This window comes from Grammomys surdaster, unplaced genomic scaffold (genome assembly GCF_004785775.1).
Source record: "Grammomys surdaster isolate TR1022 unplaced genomic scaffold, NIH_TR_1.0 752, whole genome shotgun sequence".
Lineage (NCBI taxonomy): Eukaryota > Metazoa > Chordata > Mammalia > Rodentia > Muridae > Grammomys > Grammomys surdaster.
The window spans coordinates 5,639,141-5,662,534 of NW_021605171.1; the positions used below are offsets into that span (position 1 = coordinate 5,639,141).

At 38.7% G+C, this 23,394-nt stretch overlaps 1 protein-coding gene and 1 long non-coding RNA gene across 2 annotated transcripts in view; one reads left to right on the top strand and one right to left on the bottom strand.

The window, feature by feature from the left end:
- Positions 1-8,011, bottom strand: part of Mmrn1 (multimerin 1) — a 44,044-nt gene extending 36,033 nt beyond the window's left edge. Inside the window, exon 1 of the mRNA XM_028782460.1 lies at positions 7,416-8,011. Within this exon, the coding sequence (XP_028638293.1) occupies positions 7,416-7,996 (581 nt within the window). The 5' untranslated portion in view covers positions 7,997-8,011. The remainder of the gene's footprint in view (positions 1-7,415) is intronic.
- On the top strand, positions 7,798-12,578 carry LOC114633833. The gene is made up of 3 exons (XR_003713246.1): positions 7,798-7,934; positions 8,205-8,317; positions 12,518-12,578. It is a non-coding gene; the product is annotated as an uncharacterized LOC114633833 (long non-coding RNA).
- Positions 12,579-23,394: the final 10,816 nt, after the last annotated feature.

Genomic DNA, 23,394 nt, shown 5'->3' on the forward strand with positions numbered 1-23,394 from the left:
GGAAAGCATCACGATAGATGATGTGAAGAAGACAGTGTATCATAGGCAGGAGACAACATGGAGAAAATGCTATATTTAGATGTCAGGAAAGAGTAAGTGAACCAATGAGATAAACCAAGAATTCTATAGAACTTTCAAGAGACTGAGATTGGGAATCCAAAAGAAAAGAACAAAACCATATCAGGAAATTTCTGAAATATAGGACAAGACATTTCTCACTGTTAGGTGAGTCATCCTGACTGAAAACCAAGAATGAAAATTCAAAGTAAAAGTGAACAGTAGACCAACTGAATGTTAGTGATACCTACACCTATAAGTCACACACTTCCTCAGAGCCCACGAAACTCATTCCAAAATACATCACATTTATCCCATAAAAAAGTATTAACAAACACAGGAGAATTTCTTTTAAAAAGCTTAATGTTAAAGCCTTTTGTATACTAATATATCTGATGTAGCTTTGTTTTCTACACAGAAAGCTTAACAGTGTGACATGCGGCACTGGGTTATGAGACTAACATATTTGGGACACATTGCTGGGAACACTAAGGAAATGGTTTTCTGGGTATACACATATGTACACTGCTTATATGTAAATAGCCATGGCTCCCTTATAATGACCTGATAAATTTCTTTTAGCTATAAATTGATTCTGTGTTCCAAATCAATAATTTCTAGAAAACAAATACAGAAGGCTGTCACTACCACTTATGCTTGAATCAAATGACAGGGCGGCTCTCAAGACAGCGTTAGTATGTTTTTTTTTCTTAATTTAGAAAATAACTGCTTTATTTTTGACATGTTAGTGGATGAAATGCACTCCAAATTCAATCTTTTGTTTCTACTAATGTGAATATCCAAATAAAATCATTTTTATTTGAAGAATTTCCAAAATGTTACCTAAAACCCATGAGGTTAACATCCCATATGTAATTTTCAATTGGCCAACATAAACTTTAGTTGAAAAAAGGATTTGTGCTTGTACTAGAGCAGCATAAGATACTTGAACAAGAAATGATATTTTACCCACCCTTTTAATGTCTTATTTCTACATATAATCCTCCCACATGCTAGCGTATGGACTAGGAAAATTATTGTGCAATGATACCTTGATTGTCACATATCCAGGCTCCTTTAATTTGTCTAAAAAAGTCTTTCTTCTGGTTAAAATGTAAATGAAGGCATAGAAGTTTCATTTCTTGTGCTTGTAACATGATTTTTTAAATATATATATGGATCATTCAACAGATTTTTGGTTTATTTTACTGTCAAGCAGAATTTTTTTGTCACAGACACAGAACTGCTTCAATAAGGCCTTTCCTATTCATTTTTTTCACATTTCTTTTTTTGTCTGTCATTATTTTTTTATTGGATAGTTCTTGCTTTTTCTTTGACTATTTGTGTTTATTGCATTGCTTGTTTCTTGACTATTTGCATTTATTGTATTGCTAGACCCTCAACCTAGGACTGACCTTAATACTTGCATGTAATCAAAATGGTATAAAAGCATAAAGGAGAAGGGGAGATGGGATGGGGGTTCTAGGGAGGGGAAATGGGGAAAGGGGATAACAGCATTAGTATTCAAAATGTCTTTACAGTCATGAGAAATTAGGAAGACAAGTATTCTTAACATCCTATAAGGTATTTTACAAGGGTTTTATTTGATAAGATTGAGAGAGAGAAATCCTTTATCAAAGCTAAATGAACTTGAAAGAGTGAAATGTCATGTTGTTTACTACCTATTAATGAGAAGATTAAAAGAAATTCACATAGTATGAATGAAATAAATGTTAAAAATGAAAAGGATGGGTTTCATAGTTAATAAGACAAGACACACACACACACACACACACACACACAGGCTTGTGGTCAAATTGTGATGTGACCTTTTAAAAGAGTTTATCAAAATATGTTTTTCTTTTACTGTGGTTTTCTTTAGACTGTGATCTGAGCAGAGTCTTCTGGTCCAGCAGGGGTCAGGCTTTCCCAGGTAGCAGAGCATGCAGTTTAGATGTGTGATGTCTGTTTTTCTGCCTAACTGACTAGACCTTCCTACCAATTGACTTTCATCATGCCTTCTTAAATAACATATTTTAAACTTATAGCTTTATAATTAGAAAAGAAAAGATGTAGGAATACAGAAGTTACCTATATAATTACTCAGTTTGAATAAGCACTTGTCTCATTCTAGAACTTTAAATGTGTATACTATACACATTTATACACATTTATTATAGCAAGCATGACAAGAAATAGAAAAGTAATGAAAGCTCACAACTAATGGGAGATATTAAAATGTAGAAAACACTGTAGTGGTTTTTTTTTTTTTCTGACAGTGTCATAATGGAAGCATCTGTATGTCTACAAAATGAAGACTTCTCTTAGTGTAATGATGTCTCTGGAATTTTGAAAGTGGAATAATCTCCTTTGGATGTCTGAATTCCTCAGACTTAACTGTAAAGTTTTAAATACTGGGTACACTTAAGACACCAGGAAAAAATTGAGACCTATCTGAACAAGCTTTTATAGCCCCACCTGTAATGACTGTCATTTCTTTTCCCACCATCCTGCATAGGCCAATTCACTCAGACTAGAACCAGGAGTTCATGTAAACTCTGTATCATATCACTAAATTCAGTTCTTATTTTACTCCTTCTCAACAGTACTCACAAATTAGATTTTCTCCTGCTGTGTGTAGAACACTCCTTTTGTCTCTCCTTTCTGAAGTCATTCAAGTGAAGGCTGTAGTGTAGGCATCTGCCATAATTAGACCATTAAACACCGGAATCTCTCCAATTCCATTGGCTGTACTGATGATGCATGCCTGCCAGCCCAGCATTTGGCATGTGAGAGCCAGGAGTTCAAGGTCAACCGGTAGTACAGCAAGTTGAAGGCCAGCCTGAACTACATAAAATCCCCAACCCTTTTCTTTATTCTTAATTCTAGAGCCTTCTTGCAGTACCACACACATCCATGATGTGAAATATTTCTCTGTACGAATTTGATCGATCATTGAGCTCTCAGACATCTCAATAATCCATTTTCCCCAGGTTCCTTGATTTCTGTCTCTGTCTCGTTCCTCTCTGTTCCAAGCACTGAATAGAATTATCAGTCAGACAGGCAAAGCCCATGCTTTCATGAAAGCCAAATATTGCACAGGTGAGTGTTCTAAATGAAAAAGTGGATGAGATAAGAAGGGGATAGTGAGCCAGAGGGCTGAAGTTAAGCTGTCAGAGAGAGTCTCTTTGAAGAGGTGATGTCAAAATTAAAGTTGAAAGAGGAAAAGGAATCCTATTCTAAACACTCCCAGGGCAACATTTCAGGAAAAAAAAAAAAAAAAAAAAGACAGATGAGAACTTGCTCAGTTCTGAGCCTGGAGGACTCAAGGTGTAATGAGCCTGGAAGGAGATGGTGAGACTCCAAATCCCCCCAGATACTGAGAAACACTTCTCTAAGAATTCAGAAGGTGTTTTGAAATGCACCCACTGACCAGTCAGTCACTATTGCCAATACCTTATTAAAGCCAGTTTCATTTCTTTTTCATTTTTAAGCTTACCAAAGTGTGAGATGATAAATACATTCTAAGAAAGTTTGACACGATCGCCTTTTCATGTCAATACTTAAAGTACTCATTTTGGGCAGCATAAAGGGAATCATTATGTCCAATGAGGAACATTATCTTGAATTTTGTTTTAAACAAACAAATTGTCACCATGTGGAGCATGGGTCACAGGGGTGGGACATTGATGTGTGGGTAAGGACAAGATGAGGAGAAGCAGAGTGACCCGGAACATAATAAAGCTAGAATAAGAAGAGACTTGCTGATAGATCAGAGAATGTTGGAAGGACAGAAAAGTGTAGAGAACCTACCGAGGCCTCTAGTTACAGAACCAGCTGAATTCACTAAGATGTCTGCAATTAGAATTCTTGGGTGTAGTGGATGGGAGTGTAGACGAAGTGAAGCAGTAGCTGTACACCCCATTCCATCTCTTACAGCCAGTCAAGGCTTCCTGACCCCACTCAGAGTGCTTAGCTCATTTATCCCAATCTCTTCTCTTCAGCTTCACATATGTTAACAACACATATGCTTCATTGGACAAGGCCTCCTCCTCACATCTGTCACCATGTGCCCTGGGTCTTATGAGTGTGCAGCATGCAGGAATTTTTGGTCACTAAGTTTTAACATGATCATATTGTTGAGGACACGTTGGGTGTCCAGCAAATGTGTGTCCTACATAGAAATGCCCCAGTTCTAATTTCATCTTTTTGTGCCTATTTTAATGTGCTCGGTCATTTACAAACACCCCTTCTGGCAGACAGGATACCACAGATCTGAGTAGCAGACAGCCCCCAGAGTGCTAAAAGGGAACAAAGTAAGACACAAATAATCCACATGAATTCTAGAGAAAAGAACCTCTCATAGATGCAATACTCCTTCTCACTAAGAATTATCATTCAATTGCAAACACTACCGAGTGATAAAGGGATGGTGTGTTAATCCTAGACTGACAGTGTTCATTCTTACTGAGAAGTACTTTTGGGAATAGCTCTACTCACACATGTACCCTCATATTTCATGTTCTCCATTTGCCTTCCTACATACCCCTTATCACCAGGGCCAGAGAACAATGTCGTTACTTATCATGCATGTCATATAGCAGAGATTTAAATAACACTCAAAGTGGCTACCTACAAGCAAAGAGATCATGTGTTCTTTGTGAGAATCTTTCTTAGAGCTGGGCAGTGGTGGTGTATGCCTTTAATCCTAGCACTCAGAGGCAGAGGTAGATGGATTTCTGTGAGTTTGAGGCCAGTCTGGTCAACACAGTGACTTTGAGGACAGCCAGTGCTATGCAGAGAGACCCTGTCTCAAACAAACATAAATAAATAAAAATAAATAAATACATATATATATATATATACATATATACATACATACATACATACATACATACATACATACATACATACATAAGTTCCCTGTTGTAAGTGCAGTGATAGAAGACTGAGAAACACGGTGGCATTAGAAGGGCTATCTAATAGACCCAGAAGGTTACTATTGGGTGTAAAAGGAATAGCTATTGGGAAAAGACCAAGCTATCTGAACAAAGAGAAAGGAAAGGAAGATACAGCGTACCGTGGACCAAAGAACTAAAATCTGGACAGACTGAAAGTAGTAGAAAATGAGCGTGGAGACACCATGCAAGATTGTGTTTGTAACTGGGTAAGGAACCTGAAATACATTCTGGAGGCAGCCAAAAGCCCTTGGAGATTCACCTGCTCTGTCCTCCCAGTTAAGATGAAGGCTTCTCTCTTGCTAAGGGAATGCCCTAGTAGAGCTGGCTGCCAAGCCTCGGAAGCCAGTTCATCTCTTTGCCCTGAGATATAGTAACTAAATTAATTTAAGTCAATTAAGAGGTTAAAACCTCTCCAGAAAGACACCATGACAGCATGTTCCCTTTGTTATGGAGTTATTATTATATGTAACGGTTAACAGTGTCAAAGACACACACACACAAACATACACACACACAAACACACACACAGATGTCAAATAAATGTTTGATGTTACCATTGTTAATCACATGAAAACACAAAAACGTTTTTTCAACTCAAGTCTTCTTTGGATCTTTGTGTATTGAGAGAGAGCGAGTGACCTGGCTTTTCTCTCACAGGACTGTCCTTTGGATGACTGTGTGAGTAGGATAATTTAGACTAAGTAGAGAAGATTACTAAAAGAGAAATACAGGTTCTCCAGGACAGCAAACAAGAGAATTTCTAAATCAATGGTTACTTTACTATAGAAACAATTTGACTAGTCTTATTGGGGAATCCATAAGGCAAATTGTTGTTCAACTGTTTGTATTTCATATGTGGTTTTCATATATTGAATTTTGGGAAATTCAATAGGCATATTCATACTTGCTTTTTATAGTAAATATAAATGCACACAGGTAGGACATTCAAATTCTTTGTACGTCCTGGCAGAGGGCTAGGCATGTGATGGACACTCATAAATAATGTTCAAATCAATAAGCCTTCCCAAGTGTTGAGAGCTTGTTGTACAAAATAACAAGTGTTAGTTCAAAGTCTAATGCCAATTTTAATGTCAAGTTTAATATTTATTTATAAAACGGTTAAATAGTAATTTTAATTATGATACAATGATACATACTTTTATTTAAGTGGTTCTTTAGTTGAATTGTCTTTTTATTTGCTTTATTGTCTTCCTATCCTATTAAAAAACCCTCTCCTAATTGCAGACATATGAAAAGCTCATGATCATTTCCTATAAATGTTCAGGAGTTCTTTTGCAATTAAAAAAATTGAATTACAGACACCAATAAAGCATGGTAAGTAGAAATGATGCCTGAGAGCAATTTAGAAAAGTGTTTCAACAGATAGCATTTGTCATTTTTATTTAATTGGGAACTTCTTACTAAGTAGGATGTGTGTTAACTGCTTTACAGAACGTCTCCTCATCCAAGATAAACATGATTGGTAGGTAACATTTGTTACACAGTTAAACTGAATTATTCCAGACTCTAAGTGAATTTTTAGCTAAAAATCACACTTATCTGTATATCTGTAAACTCTTATGACCTTGAAATTATATCAATAAGCAGACTTGACTTAAAGAGACTAAGAAGCTGAAATGTGCTGATTTTAACTTCCTTGCCTCTTACTTCTCATGCTATCTAGTCAACAGCCTGCTCAAAACATCTTTCACATATTAGGTATGAATTACTATTTTTAATTTAAAGTTTATTGTATTATTGGTATAATATCTAACTCTGTTTAGGCTCTTGAAGCTATTTCACTATGGGTAAAATTATGTACAAGTCGGCTTATACCTGTAAATATATAGATGAGTAAATCATATGAGAATAAAACATTCCTTTGCTTAGGTGTGCATTTTTTTCTGTTTTGTTTTTGGGTCCATTTGAGATTTTTCTTACAATGCTTGTTTAAACTTAGTTTTATTTTACTACAACAAAGCAAACTGCTGTCACCTTAAGTCAAGCTAAAAAGCAAGCTTTCTGATTCATCATGCCCTTGACAAGTGTGACTCTGGGATAAGTGGAATACGATCTCTTTATCACCTGTTCTATGAGCCACCGATGTCTAAGTTCTCTTAAGCGAAATTTTCATGATAACCTTTCATATTGGCATGTGGGTGTGTTTCTCGGTGCCTTGGTGGTGCCCTTTCGTTCCTCATCCTGAACAATAGTTGGAAGAGTGAAGAGATTTCAACTCTTTGTCCTTTTCCCTTCTCTTCCCTAAGACTCTGACTGCGATTTTGAAACCGTATGGAACTACGAACCGTGAACAAATCTACAAGCTAAAGAGACCTGTAGCACTCATTCTTATAGACAGTATAGTCAGAGACACAACAAGAACAGAATGTTTCTTACTTCCCTCTAGTTGTTTCAAAACTGGATTTTTGATAGCTGGCTCTTTGATTTCCGCTGTTGTCAATTCTCCTGAGATGTGTTTCTTTTGCAGACCTGTTTCCCATATCTCCAGTCGATTTAGGGGAGACTGCTTGTTGTTTGGAATTTCTGGAAAAACTCTGAAGGAATTTCAACGTGGCATTAGCAAGCATGAGCTTTTCTGCTCCAGGGCTGGGCTTGATGTTGGGTTTGTTCTGGAGAGAGAGAGGCAGGGATACCACCGCTGTCTCTGTCTTCTCTAGGAGTGAGGGTGTTTGGCTTCTCCTCCCCTCAGGAGGGATGACTGTCTCAGAGGGCTGCGGTGTTGACTGTAGGTTAGTGTCATCAGAAGGTCTCTCAGGAGTTTCAGGGTCCTTGGAGGGATTCTGAGTGGCCAAGAGCACTCGGAGGCTCAGTATTTCACTTATAGGGGCTGAAGTGAAGTTACGAGTCAGTGAGGAGTCTTCATTCTCAGGAGCAGTCCATGAATGCTGAGTGTTGGTAAGGCCAAAGGCCCTGCCCCATAAAATAGAAAGCAGGACAAGAAACTTTAGTTCCTTCATAGCAGTAAATTTAGGCACAAAAATTCATGTGGAATTGGGAGGCAAAGTTCTTCCAGTCTTTCTGATAGCCACTTCCGTACTGAACGTTTTAAAATTGAGTTTTGACAATTTGATGTGCGCAGAGGAAACAGGTTTCTGTGTTTGCAGTGTACTCAGGAAGTTCGTTTTCCTGTTTCTGTGGTTGCTCCACGATCTGTGACCCTCCTAGGATGGATCAATGGATGTGATGAAGGACCTCCGAGAAGCTGAGGGGAAAGGAGGAAACATGGACAATTATCGGCAGGAAAAGCCAGGACCATGAAGCAACTTTCCCTTTCCCAGGTATGCTTGTGTGTCTCTGCCTTTAGAAGGAAACTTCTCATTGGCAGTGGAGAGTGGAATTTCTTTAGGCTTGATGAAAGAGTTTAGTGTTTTGTTCTACTGCATCAGGAAATCAAGAAAAGATTTTGTCATGATTTTCTTCCCATTGGATCATTAAAGTTAATCTCAAAAATTATAACTAAAGACAAGAAGTAAAAAAAAATTGAAACTATAGTTACACAAAAATCTGTCTCAAGTTTTGATCTTAAAATGTTTTACCGAATAATGGTATTTATTAGTAATATATAGTTATAGACAATAATACGCATACATTATTTTCAGTAGTTCGTTTCTGTACTTGTTAGCTCTGATATGTGAGTGACAGTGTAAAATCAGGACTTGGCCATTGAACAATCAATGAAGAAACATTGAAATGACCTCATTTAAATGGGATCATAGTTAATGCTAGTCTGAGGCTATAATCCAAGAGCAGGTGAGTTTTGTAGGCAGTAGAAAATGTTTTCTAAGGTTCTTTTCTAGGAGAGACACTTTATAAAATATGAGTTCATTTTTCCAGCAAGTCCCTAATTAGTCTTCAGCTAAGTTCTACCCTCTGCAAAAACTTAGCTGTTAGGCATCTGGGAGGGAACCTTAACAGATACTAGACAAACTAACATTGTCACGGCCTTTGTCACTCACGCATTCATTCATTCATTCATTCATTCAACCATTTATGAGGCTCCAACTCCATGGGAGGGACTAAAATTCTATAGGAAGATCAGATCCAGTGTCACTTTATGTGTGGTCTGTTACGATACTGATCATAGAATATATTTATATTTATTTAAGCATGGGAAACCGGAATTCTGTTGCTGACTTGCTATATATAAATCATTGCAGATATGTGTTATTATTCCTGATTATGGGTACTGGATACCAGCATTTGAAACAAAGCATAACTTTCTCTGATTTACCAAATACCTGTCTGAGTACATTTTCCAGCCTCCACTTTTGCAGGTAGCATTGATTTATGTGATGGCACTGTTGATTGCTTTGAAAGTGTAAGATGGGGTATGATTTAAATCAAGATGCAAGAATTAGCAGCTTTGGATCTGACATGGACTTCAAAATAAAATAATCCAGAAACTGTATCCAGTGGTAACCCTAGAAGGAAAAGAGCCCCAAACTGCAAAAGTTTATCCTTGAACTTGGTTTTCTGTCATAATAAGCAGACATGATAGGAGACTTGCTTAGAACACACAGGAGGAAACAGACTGAGTTTATAGGAGGCCAGTATCTCAGAATATTTCCTCTAGGAAAGCATTTCTAGCTAAAGCACAATTTAATGATCATGATACAAGAATCTGTAGAAACAGATGAACAGACACTTCCAAATATTTGAAACACAAATCAAGGCCACGCTGTTTCCTTCTATTTTCTGTATTTGTTTGGTCCTGTGGTTTAAGATGACCACCTGATCCTAGCCACCGTAAGGAAATGTTGGTGGCAAAGAGCTCCTTTCCTGGATTTATACATGACACCAAGTAGGGAAGAAATGATAATCAGATTGGATGGTAACAAGCAATGCATTTAGCCTCTTGTGAGATTGACCCATATGATATTTGTGCTTGTCTCCATGCAGGCTTACAAGTGACCTTGTGATCGATAGGCTAAAGGTCCAGCATGTCGTTATTGATCTGCTAAGCCCTGCTGTTTTGTAACTCCCCTGAGTATGCCTTGCTGGTGTATGGAGCAGTCCTTGTTCATTAAACACTTATACTACAGAAACCATCAAAGGCCTGACCTCTGGTTCTGCTTTCTGAGACTTATTAATAGGCATTAAAACGTTAAGAAAAATAAAACTCCTGGGATGAAGAAAAGTCAGTATATTATTTCTTGGTGATACCCTAAAGAAAGGGATCTTAATAAGAGAGGAATTGAGAGGGAGATAAAGATAGAGGGAGAAAAGGAGGGAGGGAAGGAAGGTGGGAGAGAAGTGGGGAGAGAGGAGAGAAGCAAAGAAGGAAGGAGGGGTAGGGAGGAAGAGGGGGAGAAAGGGAAGGAGAGAAAAGAGAGAAGGAAGGAAAGGAGAGGGAGACAGGGAAAAGAGGGAAGGAGACAGAGAGATAGATAGACACAGAGAGGCAGAGAGAGAGACAGACACAGAGAGAAAGAGATGGAGAGAGCGAGAGAGCGAGAGCGAGAGCGAGAGCGGAACAAGAACACCAAACCAGAAGGAAAAAATATTTGGGAAAAGAAAATGTAGCAACAGGCAGACAGCAATGAGAACAGGAAAGAACAGTGAAGTGAGGGACATGATGGAGCCTATTATTTTGTATACAATCAAGAAATAAAATAAAATAAATGTTTTTATACCCCAAATAGCACTATTATTGGGATCCCAGAACTCTACTATACCCCATTTCACACTGTGATATTTATACTGCTATACCATGCTACCAACTTATCCATTTATAAGAAATAAAATGTGAAATTAAATGTTCTGTACTTTCTGAACATCTCTGGTATTTTATCATTAAGATTAACATTAAACAGTCCTTGCATCGTTTCTGATCTTCAGGTGATGAGATAATCAGCTTGCTTTATATTCTTTTATTTTTTTGCAATCTATTTGAGTCAGTCTTCTTATCAAAAGAAAATCAGTCAAAACACCTATTAAGTTAGAAGCCAATACAACATGGCTGTTGAGACTCACTCAGAGGACAGGACTGTAGATTGTGCCATGTTACATCTGGAGCTATCCTCCATTTGCAGGAATGACCCCAACAGGTAACAGGGTTCAGCATATTCCTACTTTTGTGGAGTTCATTGTCTTAAAATAGTTTAAAACACTTTAAATAATTTATTCTACTCTTCCTCTATAAATTGAAAGATTCATGGCAGATTCCAGAGTTCTCAGCTTTGTGCAATTTTTCATTAGTTGAAAATATTAAAAATCTGTTAAAATTTCATATCGATAAATGGAGTTACACAGTAAGGCATGAGGAAAAAATTTACTACATGAAATTAAACTTAAGTTAAACAATTTGAAAGCTAGGAACATAAATAGTTAAAAGAATTAATCTGCTAAGATGACCACTGTTTGCAAGTGTGAGAACCTGAAATGGTTGTACATATCTGTATTCCAGTGTTTCATGGTGAGTTGAAAAAATTCTCAGAAGCTCATGGGTCATTCAGCCTGGCATATGCAGTGGAAACGCAAAGTAAAGATCCTGTCTCAACAGGGTGGTTGGTAGGGCCTCACACCAGCATTGACCTCTGATCTACATGTTCCCACCATGACATATACACATAGTTCTATTCATACAGTTGAAGACCCTTCTCTTCCACATTACTCACCTCTCTCTCTCTCTCTCTCTCTCTCTCTCTCTCAACTTAATCTCAATCTCAATCTCTCTCTGTTTCTCTGTCTTTCTCTCTGCCACACACACACAAACACACACACACACACCCCTACAAAGATACACACAAAACGTACATGCATACATACCACACACCTCACATACATAGAAACGTATATACCTCACACCCACATTACATATGAAACACATATACACATCACATATATGTACAAATATTCACACACATACACCACACATATTCACACATCAACATCTCTCTTTCTCACACACACAAATACATATACATCCCACACATATCATATATATGCCCACAGCCCTCCTCACAAAGCCCTTACATACATATATATACCACATACCTTGCCAGTTCAAGGACAGTCTAAGGGAAAGAAAGGGAAAGGAAGGGAAGGGAAGGAAATGGGAAGGAAAGGAAATGGGAAGGAAAGGAAATAGAAAAGGAAGGGAAGGGAAGGGGAGGGGAGGGGAGGGAAGGGGAGGGAAGAAAAAGGAAGGAAAGGAAAGGGAAGGAGAGAAAGAATTAGGGGATTAAGTTGATTATCACAGCCCCCAAAGTCTGATGAAGAGAATGGAACTGAAGTTACCAGGGAGGCATGCCCAGCCCACAGTAGCACACTTTGAATGAATGGTCTCCCAGAGGGTAGAGACAAGGTGTTCTGGTTTCATATCATTCTAGTTGTGGCAATAATTACCGAGACAGAAAGGAACTGAGGAGAGAAAGGGTTTATTGACTTGCAATCCAGGCCCTGTCCATCATTGTATGGAAGACACAGCAGTGGAGCAGAGACAGTGACTGTATGCATTACTTTCTTCCTGTTCTCAGCTTGATTTCTCCTCTGCCAAGAAGATGGTTCCATCACAGTGGGCTGGTCCTTTCTACTTCAATGAGGTAATCCTCTACAGACATTTCTGTAGGCTAATCCATTTGTAGACAGCTCGTCATTTAAACTCATTTTTCCGGTGATTCTAGTTTGACAAATAATGAGAACCATCATACAAGGCAACAAAATGTGCCAGAATAGAGAGAGCTAAATGTGAGTCACTAACATCAGAAAAGTTAACAGACTGATTTCATGCTGAGAAATAACATTTTCTGCCTAAAGTGTTATTTATGTTTCAATGTGTTTTTAAAAGATTTATTTATTTATTTTATTTACATGAGGACACTGTCAATCTTTTCAGACACACCAGGAGAGGCCATCAGATCCCATTACAGATGGTTGTGAGGTGGCATGTGGATGCTGGGAATTGAACTTATGACCTTTGGAAAATCGATCAGAGCTGTCAACTGCCGAGCCATCTTTCCAGCCCTGTTTTCAATATTTTTATTTGATGGATGTATGAATGGCAGATATATATATATATATATATATATATATATATATATATATATATGCACCATATGAATACCTGATACCTGCAGAGGGCGGAGAAAGGCACCAGATCTGGAATTGAAGATACGGATGGTTGTGAGCTACACTGTGTGTACTGGGAACTGAAATCAAGTCCTCTGAAAGAGGAACAAATATTCTTAACCACTGAGACATCTTTCTACCCCCCATCTGAAGTTCTAATAACCTATTCTCAGTGTATCAGTAGGAGAGGAGTCCCATGGATAAACACTTAACAGCCAACAGTGGATGGATGCAAATTGCAGTGCTTCCACTGGTATACTAGGCACTGGGGAGGACTGTATAGCCCAGTGCACATTTCAGAGGCTGCAGAGGCAACCTTTGTCACACCAAGAGTGGTATCCCTAGCTTCTCAGGCAAGTAAGATCAACTCACACTAAGAGTGATGAACCCAGCCTGGCAAGTGAGAGAGCTCAGCCTGCTTCAATAATTTTGCTTGCCTACAGCCTGCTGAAAGCCACTCCTTAGTGATAAATGGGAACTGTGTCTGGTCTTCTTGATAAACGGGCCATGGGACCTTATCCTGAGAAGCAGAAGGGACAAAATCATCTTGTGGCCAGGCTGCCCTAGGCCTTTCAGTTTTAGATGTCAAAAAAGCATGCATTATTGTTAAATTTAGCACTCATACCATACCAGCTCAGCTCAGAGGGTTTTCTGGGTTTTGTTTGTTTGTTTTTCTAGTAAAGAATAAATAGCTCTCCAAAGCCTTACCTGCAAGGGAAATTTCATGTGTAACTTCAAAATATTTTATGATCCTGATGAGTTCAAAGTTACTAAAGCTCTTGTCATTTGGGTTCAGATTAGATGTAGGTTAAAAGTTGGTGTGACTTAGCTCCAATGGAGACTGGACAGGACAGGCTAAGCGTACCTTTGAAGTCAGTACTAACAGTACACTTCCTGGTCTTCTATGTTGATTTGAATGCACATTTGCCTTGGCCTCTTACTTCACACACTGCCTTTCATACAGGAGGAAATGTGATCCATACTCAGGAAATAAACTAATAGAACAAGAAGTAGAAATAAATTTAAAAGGCTATGCCGGGATGTGGTAGAGAAGGTGGGGAGCATGCGTGCACTAGTGAGAACTTAACCACATTTAAGTGTGTGTAAAGACAAACAGCTGAGTCAGAGGACTCCTTGGAGATGCTGCAGTAACCAGGAAACAACAGAGGTTAACTTGAATAAAGCTATAATTCAAACTCAAAGAATGACAGACGCACAGCAAGACTACCAAGTCCAGGAACCTGTGGAACAATTTCCTATTTAGCACAAACGCTTGTCTGTGATTGTAAGAAATGAGCAACGGAGGCTAAGGAGAGCTGCTTAAAGAACATGTAGGATTGCTTCCAAAGAGCAGAGATGAAGAACTTCAGTCCTGCCTTAGAAGGAATTTTCAGGCAAATTGTAGGGAACTGTCTGAAAAAATAAGAGAAAAAAAGAAATGGAAGCAGTTAGGGAAAAGTGACAGGATATAGAGAGCCAAATGATTAAAGCTGATTTTTCATTAAATCAAATAGAAGCAAAGGATAATAAAATGTCATCCTTTAAAGGCTTAAAGGGAAGACCAAATTATAAATTAATATATATATATATATATATATATATATATATATATATATATATTACCAGAGATCTGGGAGGTGAGAGACTCTCAGGCCTCAAAGGGAAGGGCCTTAGATGAAATACCCTACCGTGGGGAGAGGGAACTTGTTGAGCCCACTTCCAGTAGAAACACAGGATGTCAAGTGGAGGGATGGGTTTGCCACCCCACAGCCAAAACTCTGACTCATAATTGTTCCTGTCTGAAAGAACTTCAGGAACAAAATTGAGAAGAGCCTGAGGAAAAGGAGGTCCAGTGACAGTCCCAAATTGAGATCCAACTCAGGAGGAGGTCCTAAGGCCTTCCACTATACTGATGTTATAGTGTGTTTACAGGCAGGAGTCTAGCATGACTGCCCCCGGAAAGGCCCAACAAGCAGCTGAAAAAGTCAGATGCAGATATTTATACCCAACCAATGGACAGAAGGCGGTGACTCCTATGGCTGAATTAGGGAAATGCTGGAAGAAGCCGAGGAGGAGGGCAACCCAGTAGGAAGAATAGCAGTCTAAACTATCCTGGACCCCTGAGATTGCTCAGACACTGAGCCACCAACCATGCAGGATACACCAGCTGATATGAGGCCACCAACACATATATAGTAAAAGACTGTCGGTTCTAGACTCAGTAAATGAGGATGCATCTAACCCTCAAGAGACTTGGGGCCCCAGGGAGTGGGATGGGCACATCATGTTGGAGGGGGTCGGGGGAGGGCGGGCGGGGAAGTGTGGGATGTGGAACAGTCAGAGGGTGGACCACGAAGAGGATAAAGTCTGGAATGTAAAAAGATTAAAGAATAAAAAATATGCATTTAAAAAATTGTATTTTCTGGAATAGATGAAATGAAGATACTGACAAGAGAAGCATAAGGGGGAAAATGGTCTCCTGTAAGGCATGCTGTAGAAATTCATCACATCAAGAGAGGAATTGCTCCAGAAGGAGGTAGGCTGGCAGGAAGAAGTGACGACTGTCGGACAAGTGATATGTCTAAGTGCACAAAAACATGGAATGGTATCTTAATTGCATAACCAATTATAATGCTTGAAAGAGCTTCCATACGTTTGAGCTTGGGAATGAACTTCACAGCTCCTGTGGTACACACTTGTAAGTGTGGCCACTCCTATGACTACAGCACTTATCAGTGAAGCACAGGGTGACGGCAGCACTCTGCCGAGGCATCAACGCAGTTGTCCGTGTGTGGAGTACTGCTATCTGGGAAAAGGAAAGAAATGCTTGAAAATGTACTGGGGTAAGTTAAAATCGAGATCACCATTGCAAGAAAATACACAACATGTCAATGAATAGTCCTAATACGGGATGTTTAAAAATTATTCAATTCACAAACAAATGGCAAGAGAAGAGAAAGGAGAGAATTAACAGTTTAGAAAAACGGATTTAAAACCTCCAGCTAACAGAGCCAAACCAAGTCACAGACAACAAACCTTCAGAACAAATTGAATAATAATGCCAATTAAAAGATAATACTCATCAAGGTCAGAAAACCACAACAGAAAGGACAAGGAACTGGGAAATCTTCAAAACAGAAGAAGCAAATTTTGACAGAATTGAAGGTAGAAAAAGACCAGTACAGTGACAGTCAGAGAGCTTAGCAACCCTCAGTTAGAAGTATAGGGACAACTAACATTAATACAGAATATTTGAATGAAATCCACAGGCAGTTACTCTAATTGGTATGTATAGAATGCTCAAGATGGAAGGATGCACATGCAGAAAACACAGAGCTAGGATGTGTGTTACCTTAGGAACAGTTTCTCAGCACAGTTTAGAAAATGAAAATCATGTGTATAATATGTTATAAACATTAAGGTATTATATAAGCAAGGTAAACACTCAACAGTGCTAAAGTATTTTAAAGCTAAAGATCACACTTTTAAGTCTAGCTCAGAGGTAAAAACACAAGGAATATATAACATTTTAAATTAAATAAGGAAAAATTAAAAGAAGTCTATATAACTGTTTGACTTCTAATTCATATGTCCATGAAGAGGAAAGGGATGAAATTGAAGAGATGAATTTCAGTTGTGAAATTGGATGAACTAAGTCTTATTTTAAAGATCAAATTATTCCAAATTTATAAAAGGAGAAAATAATAGGAATTCATACAATTTTCAAAGCTTATATTGTGTTTAGGCTATTATATTTATGTATTAACATTCTATGCAGTATATTATAAAATTATACAATTACAAATGTTAATGGAAAATATAATACAACATAAAGATGTGTAATATCCAATATTTGTAACATGTAATTACGTGAAACATGTACTAAGTTAGTCAAGCCCTAATAAGTAAAAGACAGAGATTATGTTAGCTTTTAATGTGGAAAAATAACAGAGATTACAGACTGAATGAATGTTAAGAAGCTTTATGGAATCATTTTATAACGTTATATTTGACAGTTTAAGTGGAATTGACACACTCATTTTGAGGACTTGTTAAAATGGACAGAAAGGGACATTAAACAAAACAAACCTAAAAGACCTTATTCACAGTGAAAATGTGCCAATCAAAAAATCCAGGCACAGATATCCTAGTAAAAATTTCCTCGAGTATTGTGATAACCATTTAAACATCCTTTCAAAAACTGAAGAGAATACATGACAAAAATTTATGAGGCCATAGGTCCCAGAATATTTATAAGATGAAATATTTACTAAAAACCAAACCAACTTTCTAACTCACATCTTAATTGTGGTTTGAATAAAGTGTCTGCACTGGTCACATATTTGAGCCCTCGGTTTCCAGTTGGTGGTGCTGTTTGGAAGGTTATGGAACTAAACGGGAATGGAGCCTTGCTGGAAGAAACATCACTGCGTGAATGTCAAGAATTTATAACCTCTCCCCACTTCCCTGTGTTCAGCTGAGATGCAATTTCTCAGTTTCTGCCTCTTACTGCCATGCCTCTCCCACTATTATTAACATCTAGACTTCCGGAACAATTTGTAAACCAAAATAATTTGTCATTAAGTTGCTTTTGTCATGCTGTGTTATCACAGAAACAGAAAAGTAGCTAGCATACTTCCTTCACTTGCATTAAAAAGTGAAAACAGTGATCCCACAGATTTGATGACCAGGAAATCTGAGGGAGGAAATCTGAGGGAGGCACTTTCACCATTTAGGTTTCCTCTTCACAGATGATTGCAGCTTGTGTTAAGTTCATAGAAACAGTTCATCAGTACAATGGCAAAACCCATTTGAGGTAGAAAAAGCAGAAGACAGCAATATATCTCTCATCTCAAAATTATAAAAACTAAATAAACTATCATTCTTCTATTAGGAAAGGATTCTGCCTAAGTCAGTGGCTTTTGAATTGTGTAATTTACAGCACATAGTGTAAATATAGAGTTTTTCTCTTCAGATCTATTGTTATTAGCATTAAATTTAGGAAATAACCAGATGCTTAAAAAGAAGTATTAGAATCAGATTTAAAAATACACAAAACAGCCTACAAAGCGCAGCACCTTGATTTGAACTACCTTTGAGTTTGATGCCTGCTCTATCTCTTATTGCTCCTTCATTACTTACCCCACTTCTCCTCACCTCTCAGAAGCTCAATCACAAATTAAAAGGTGACTGCATACAAATAGGCTCAGCATACATTCTTTGGTAAGATATTAACTAATTTAAAACTATTTACTTCTACGGTAGCTAGCAGGTAAGTTTCAATGGCACTACAGCTGAGCCATTGTGAATACAGACCAGGATTCATTCTAAGGAACAACATTATGTAGCCTTGACAACTTTCAAAAACACAAAGGCCTTTACTTAATACTCTCGTGTCTGTCTTTTATTTAAAAGATAATGGATATATCTATTATTGTATTTCCTCTCTTTTTACCTCAGCAAGGGCTTGACATACACCCATTCCCTGAACACATGAATTCCCTCGTTAATCACAGCAAAGTTCTTTTTATTACATTGGAAAGCCTGATTCACATGGCTTGGGAGTCCAAATTATGCTGCGTTGTCTCTTATCTCGGGGCCTTCCTGAGGTGGTTGCAGTAATTGTTAACTCTTTCTGTGCCGACTCCATTCAATATTCTATTGAGCAGAGGTTAAATTATAACACCTCAACCACAATACAACCCTGAGACATGGTGACTCCAATCTTTCTTTTTAGAAAAAGCATATACATTCACAGATTAAGTTTCATGGTACAAATAATATTAGATTCAGTCTATAAACTCTGAGTGCCCTAAGCCAAAACCACACGATAACCACTTTGGGCCTCTTTAGGGCATGTTTATGTCTCCTGAGTTCTGTCAGAAAATCAATGATGCATATATTCTTTATGATTATAAATAATATATACGTTTAAAGAAAATTAATGATTTAAAATAGTCATGGCATGTATTCACTAGGACTCAAACTGCTAACACGCAAGATAAACCTGTAATCCCATTAGAAGCAATGATAGGATATTTTTATTAAAACATTAGGCAGAATCTTAACTTTCAAAACAAACCATTGGAAGCTCTTACTTTAGTGCTTTTTGTCCATAGATATAGCCTGGGTATGAACAAGTAGTCACTTCCGTGAGCTTCCATGGGCTTCTCTATCAGTTGCCTGCAAGCATATACTTACTTGCAGAAGTAAGGAAAAGGGAATTTTAGGGGTGAGAAGCTGTCATTTCAGGCGGCTGCCTTTATTGTTTCAAAGAGTGCCTAGCAACTGAGTGCAAAGATGTAGACACCAGGAAGCCTGAGGGCACTGACCTGGCCAGCTGAGTCCTTTGAGGGAGGCTGATCCCCCACCACACTGAAGGCTTAGCTGCCCATGTCATGAATGTAAGACCCCAGATTTCACCTCCAAAACCCGATAGTATAATTTGTTAATAATATTTGATCAAGAATTGAAATGTGACTTTACTCAATTAAGGTGCTTGGGCTCCAGCTCTGGGATATACACTTGTTATTTTAACCCCAAGGTACATTCTGGGAGCCATTGTCATGGTCTCCATAACTCAAAGTTGAAATCTCCAAAATTCATGTCCTCTTTTTGAGCATCTAAAGTTTCTTATACATCATGTTTAAGTAGATAGGAAGCTAGTTGCTCAGTCCTGGAGACATTGCCTTGGGCTCTGTCAGTTATATTCCTTTACAGTTACTTTAAAAAGTATTTATTGTAATAGTTGTTGTTTTATGGGTATGGGTGTTTTGTGTGATTGCATGTCTATGTGTCAGATACTCTTGACCTGAAATTGCAGATGATTATGGTAGATGCTGGGAACTGAATCTGCTCCTCTAGAAGTGAAGCCCACACTCTTAAGCGTTGAACCATTTTGCCAGCCTTTACAGTTGCTTTGGCTCTCATTTCAAACTTTGCCAGTGATTTTCCTGAGTCAACTGATCTCCTGCAAACTGTTGGGAGACCTTTCTTTTACACTTTTTCTTTTAGTACTAAAAGGCTGGTCTTCATGGGATAGGTGACTGATTTGTGACTCCCTATTTGCTTTGGGAGCTCAAGGCTTCCTGGTTTCCAGTTTGCCATTTCGAAGTGCATTTTGTTCCCTTGTACACTGATTTCCTCTGAGAGCTGAAACTGTCCAACTGAGCCCATTGTTTGCTCCTGAAAAAAAGCACCCAAGCTGTTAACTGTTGAAAGATTTCAGATGCTAGGACATACAACTTTCTGTGTGTCAAGTCCAAAGGGTATCCCATTTCTCCTGAAAAGGGAAGGCCCACTGATTTGGTCCAAAATTGAGTCTAGCAAGACTATAGAAAGATTTTTTTTTTTGGTGGCTAGATAAAAGCCAGCATTTCTCCAAAACTTAAGGCCCTATTCACACATACTTGTTATACAGTTCAAAGCTCTATTTTCTCCTGGCCCTTCTCATTGGCCCCACTCCTTTTGCACTGACATAGCCCCAAGGCTGATCCAGATCCTTCTCTGGACTCTGCCCCATACTCTCCACAAGTCCTTGTTATTCTTCCTTCCTTCATAGCTATCCCAAGTCATGATTGTTAGATGACTTGGCAAATTCCTGGACAGATCACATCAAGCAAGCATAATTCTCATGTGAGAGGTCTTTATTGACAGAGGCGCCCCTGAAGGGAGAGATGAGGGGAAGAAATGAGAAAGAGAGCATAGAGGAGTAGTAGAGGCCTAGTAGTAGAGAGCGTAGTAGAGGTCTGCCATGAGCACGTGGAGAGAGAGAAAGAGAGAAGGGGGGTGGGAGAGAAGGGACAGAGGGGGAAGAGTGGAAGGGATTAAGAAAGTTAAGAGCAAAAGAGAGAGAGGAGGGGGCAAGCAGCCCCTTTTATAGTGAGTCAGGCACATCTGGTTGTTGCCCAGTAACTGTGAGGCGGAGCCTAGAAGAAATGCCAACAATGACCAGTTGGTGTCTTTTTGTCTGTGCTCTGAACTCTCCCAGATGCATATAAATATTCTCTCAATATTTATCTACAATAAACTCTTCCCTCTAATCACTAAGCAACCATTTCAGTAATTCTTTAGCGTGCCTCCTTTGCACACCCTATGAAGAAACAAGGTAGAAATTTTAGACATTCAAGTAGGAAAGATTCCTTACATCTGAATTTCAGGAAACATTTTAACAAAATTGTGATAGGAATCCTGGAATGTGTCCCTTCACTATTAATGGCTTCTAGCAGGGGTCAGGGTGGAAGACTCAGTGTTCTTTAAGGAGCTGGCCACTGAGAGTTTGACCATGCTTCAGTGAGTGTATGGGCAGCATAAATTGGACTTCGTTTTTTTCCTTTCTTCTTCCTTTCTTTGTGGGGAATGGTTAGAAGAGAGGGGGGTGTGAACCTGGGAAGACCAGGAAGTGAATGGGATCAGAGTTCATTATGTGAAACTCCCAAGCAATCAATAAAAATATTATATTGGGAAAAACATTCTGCATTTGAAAGACAAAAAGCAAAAAATAAAACAAAAAAAAGATAAAACAAAAAAAAACCCCACGTCTATTTAGAGGAGAAATACAACATTATATTTATGAAGCATTTTGTGAGGCATTTTATTTATTTAATCTCTGTGTTAGTTCTTTAACTTCGTGTGATATGTTTTGATTACATCCACCTCCAGCTCTATGTCTCCCAGATCCAGTTCTGTCTTCACTATATCCCCAACTTTGTGTCCTCATTTCCCATATTTCATTAAGTCTAATTTACTGTCCACATACTTTTGGGTGTGTGGCTTTACACTATAGTGTAGTCCACCTGCCAGGGGCATCATTTTTAGAGAACATCGACCCTTTCCTTCCCCCAGTGTGGGGAAAATTTAAAAAGGCCGCCACAGCGGCGCAAGTCCCGGAGGGGCTTCCGCCGCCGCAGTGGGTCCCACATTCGGGAAGAAGATCCTATGGTTCCAGCGACCTGAGGGCCTTTGCGGCGGCAGGCCCCAGTAACACGAAGAAGTCCTTGGTTCCAAAAAGGTTTATTGTCATGGTGGATAATAGATGGATCTAGGCGTACCCCCCAAAAACTCAGGGCAGTCCCGAGTTATATAGGGAGGGAGAAAGGGGGAGGATCTGGGGGAGGAATGTTTAATTTGCTCTGCCCTCTGGCCTTCATTATTATGTACATCCCTAGGGCCTGAGGCCTATAGCCTGGCCTATGTGACTCTATGGAGATCTATGTGACTGCTTTTCAGGATCCTAGATGATGGGAGGGACTGAACTCCTGCCGGTTCTCAGGCAGAATTCCACGGAGAATCTCGGGGTTCTAAGTACCTGCTCAACCATGACCCAGGATACCCTTATGCAGTCCCACACCCCAGCTCCCAATTTCATTGAACTTTGTGCCCACCTTCCTTCTCAGTGCTAGAATTGTGTCTGACTTGAGCTTCTGCAGGTCTTTGTATTCTGCCAAATCTACTGTGAGTTCATATTTAAAACTGCCTTGTTGCATCCAGAGGACAGTGTTTGATTTTACTCATATGTTGCCTCTGGCTCTTACAGTCATTCTACCTCCTTCTCTGCGCTCCATGAGGAGGAGGTGTGAGGGAGATGTCACATATAGGGCTGAGCATTCTGTACTCTTTTATACTCTGAACCAGTTGTGCATCTTTGTATTAATTACCATCTACTGCAAATAGAACTTTGTTTTTAAAAGACACATAAGTACATCTTCAGTTGTCTACTTTTAGAAAATGAATAGAACCACAGCATCCTGTCTAGATTTATCATATTAGAGAACTAAACATCTGCCAGTTATAAGTGTCTTTACAACCAATAGAATCTTTCTTAACTGCTGGTGAGGTTGGCTTGGAGGAATAGAGTTCCAGAAAATTTGTTGGCTACCAAAGCTTCTATAACCACTAATGTTGGGGTTCATCTTTCACAAATTAAAAGAATAGAAATCAAGGGCCATAAGGGTGCTTTTTTAGAGAATTTATTATAGATTCATAAGTGAAAGTTTATTGAGAGGCACCTGAATAGCAGGGTAATTTTAATGTAAAAATCACAGCTCTCATCTTAAAGGGAATAAGAGACAGTTTATCCTGGAGCAATTTTGAGTGACCATGGCTCAGGAAAATAGATATAGATTACATGTATGGAGTTTCACAGGATTTTCATAGATTTATAAAACAAAGAAAACTGTAAATCAAGGCAAATTAAAATTACTTTGGTGAGTACACCAGAGAGGATAGTATGAGATGGGAGATGTGGGAAGCTATCCTTATCACATCATTGCCATTAACAAGTCTG